A 2646-nucleotide genomic window follows, 5' to 3' on the forward strand; every position below is an offset into this window, starting at 1 on the left:
TGGCGCAATCCGGATGGCCTCGAGATGCGTGCATCGCATTTATTACCCCACCGCCTCTGAAAAACTATATAAGGAGGTTTACCCCCCTTCACTTTTTACTTTTTACCTTTCATCTTTTTCCTCTTCTTGCTCTGGGAGTTTCCACTTCTCAGTTCGCAGCTCGCAGTCCACAGATTGCAGATCGCAGTTCGCAGTTCGTAGCTCGCAGTCGCGTTCCAAGATCTGTTAAGGGCTCCACTCACCGGTATTCCTCTCAGCCCTTCCTTTTACTATGTCTGGTAGTACTTCCAATTCCGAGACCGGTACGGGGTCCTCCACTAGCAGTATTTCGGAGTTTAGGATGCCTCAGGAGCCTTTTTTGGCTAGTCCGTCTGATAGGATAGACCTTGTAGATAGTGACGACGGAGGGGATAGGGATGAAGTGTTCTTAGATCTGAATGCCACTCCTCCCTTGACTGGCAGTCTCCCGCAAGCAGGAGGGAGTGTTGAGAGCGACGTTAATGAAGCGTCCACAACATTCCATCCTGGCCGGGCGGTGGAGGTGATCGCTAGAGCGCGGATGGATGCCGATCCAAAATACAACTTGCGAGCTCTAGTCGAGGAGAACTACCTCACCAGGTCTATGCTGGGAGATATCAGGGATAAATACTGCGTGCCCCCGAGATTTGAACTGAGGGCAGCTATAGAGGGAGACAGAGCCTGCAACGAGAGCCAGGATCTCTGTATTTATGAGGAGTCACTGAGGGCAGGACTCCGATTTCCGTTGCACCCCTTTTTCTCAGTGGTGCTACGTTACTACGGACTAGCCCCGGCCCAGGTAGCTCCGAACTCATGGAGATTATTAGTTGGGTTTTTATACCTCGTCCACGGTCGGTTAGAGAGGAGTGTGACTTTATCACTGTTCCGTGCTTGTGCACACCTGAAGAAGCATAAAGAAGGGGGCTGGATCTACATTAGCCAGCGCCCTGAGCGGAAGATAATCACTGGCATTCCTTCGTCGATTCACTCGTGGAAGAATAGATTCTTCTATGTTGTGGATCAGGAGGCCAGTGAGCCCTGGTCCGTCCCTCTAGTGTGGGACACTCCAGATACCTCAAAACTGAGTCGAAAGCCGCTCCTCGAAGGTGAGGACAGGATAACATTCGCCTTGATGCGGAAGGAGATCGAGCAATCGGGCCTCATCCGTTGTAAGGAGTTTTCTGAAGAGGCGATTCTGGTCGGGCTGGGCGTGAGTGCCGCGACTCCAGGACGTATGTAGCTAGACTTGTCTATGCAATCTGTTTATTTTTTATATACTTGCTTCTGACCGTTGGCTGCTCATTTGTCTTGCAGAGATGAAGAAACAATCAACCGTCGAGAAAATCAGGCAGGGAGCTCAACCGCGGGCACAAGAAGGTGCTCAACAGGCGCAGCAGGAGCGCCAGAAGAGAAAAGCGACTGTGCTGGGGAGTCCGGCCCCGTCACAGGGCATTCCTCCCCCATCCCAGAGGCCCAAGACTAAGGTGAAGCTAATAGGCCCCTTTGCTCAGGGCGGTGGCTCTTCTAAGTCCGGTGGTGCTTCTACCGGAGCCGGTTCTGGGGCTCGCCCTCCTGCGGGGATTAGTGAGCAAGTCTTTCGACCCAATTGGGCCGTTCTGAAGGATGACACTGCCTTAGGCGAGAGCCGGGTAGCAGCAGAGCTTATGAGCAAGTGTTTGCTGCAGAAGGACAAGCAACAGGTCCTTTACGAGCCGCCAGCTACAGGAGAGGAGGCTGTGTTGTCCTCCGCTTACCAGGTAAGGAAGTAGTGCTTCGATTTGCTAACTTTCTGCCCATTTCTTCCTTTCACCATACTGATGCCTGTTTCTTTCTGTTCTTTCTTCAGATCTTGCTATACTATAATGACCTCAAGGAGAAGAGTAAGAGCTTCTCCCAAGCCATTACTTCATCTGAAGAGGTGAACGGAAAGTTGGCCGCTGAGGTGCAGGAGCTTCAAACGAGCATCGGGCGAATAGAGGAGGAGAGGAAGTTGTTAAAAGAAGATCTGGCCGCAGAGAAGAGGAAACTGGCCAAGGCTGCTGAAGCCATGGAGGCTCAAAGAGGAAGGGCCACTGACAGGCAGGAGAAGGCAGTAAAAGAGGCCACAGAGGCAAAGGAGGCTGAACTTTTCAGCCTGTCGAGCGAGGCTTACAGTCTTGGATACTACGACTGCCTCCAGGAGCTCCAGGCCTGCAATCCAAATCTATTGATGCAGAACATGACTCTCCCTGCCAGGCCGAAGATTACTGATGAGGAGCCAGATACTCCTGCTGATACTCCTGCTGACATCACCTCTCTTCCAGATGCTTAGATTTTTTTTTTTTTTTTTGTCTTTGTTTTGACCTCTTTTTGTAATGGTCCTTGAGACCCTACAGCTTTTACCAGCATGTTTAAAGTGAATTTTGTAATGGCCCTCGAGGCCCCACATATTCTGATCAATGGAATTTGTCTGTCTCTGATACTTCTCAGCTGAGTGATTTGCTTGACTTTGTCTTTTTATTTTGATAACCTGTGAGTGAGGCCGTTGATGGTCGAATTGCGACGAACTGGTCTTTTAACAAGTACCCAAGTTTTGTGAACTGGGTTTCCATTGAGTACCCAAGTTTTGTGAACTGGGTTTCCAGTGAG

General features: G+C 50.6%; 1 protein-coding gene across 1 annotated transcript; it reads left to right on the forward strand.

The window, feature by feature from the left end:
* Positions 1 to 271: 271 nt before the first annotated feature.
* On the forward strand, positions 272 to 2353 carry LOC143853833 (uncharacterized). Its single transcript, XM_077363550.1, has 4 exons — positions 272 to 496; positions 926 to 1250; positions 1333 to 1775; positions 1865 to 2353. Exons 1-4 carry the CDS (start codon positions 272 to 274, stop codon positions 2327 to 2329), a joined length of 1458 nt encoding a protein of 485 aa, XP_077219665.1. The 3' UTR covers positions 2330 to 2353.
* The last annotated feature ends 293 nt before the right edge of the window (positions 2354 to 2646 follow it).

Source organism: Tasmannia lanceolata, unplaced genomic scaffold, assembly GCF_043159265.1.
Source record: "Tasmannia lanceolata isolate RefF3 unplaced genomic scaffold, GAP_Taslan_0.1 ptg000020l, whole genome shotgun sequence".
Classification (NCBI taxonomy): domain Eukaryota; kingdom Viridiplantae; phylum Streptophyta; class Magnoliopsida; order Canellales; family Winteraceae; genus Tasmannia; species Tasmannia lanceolata.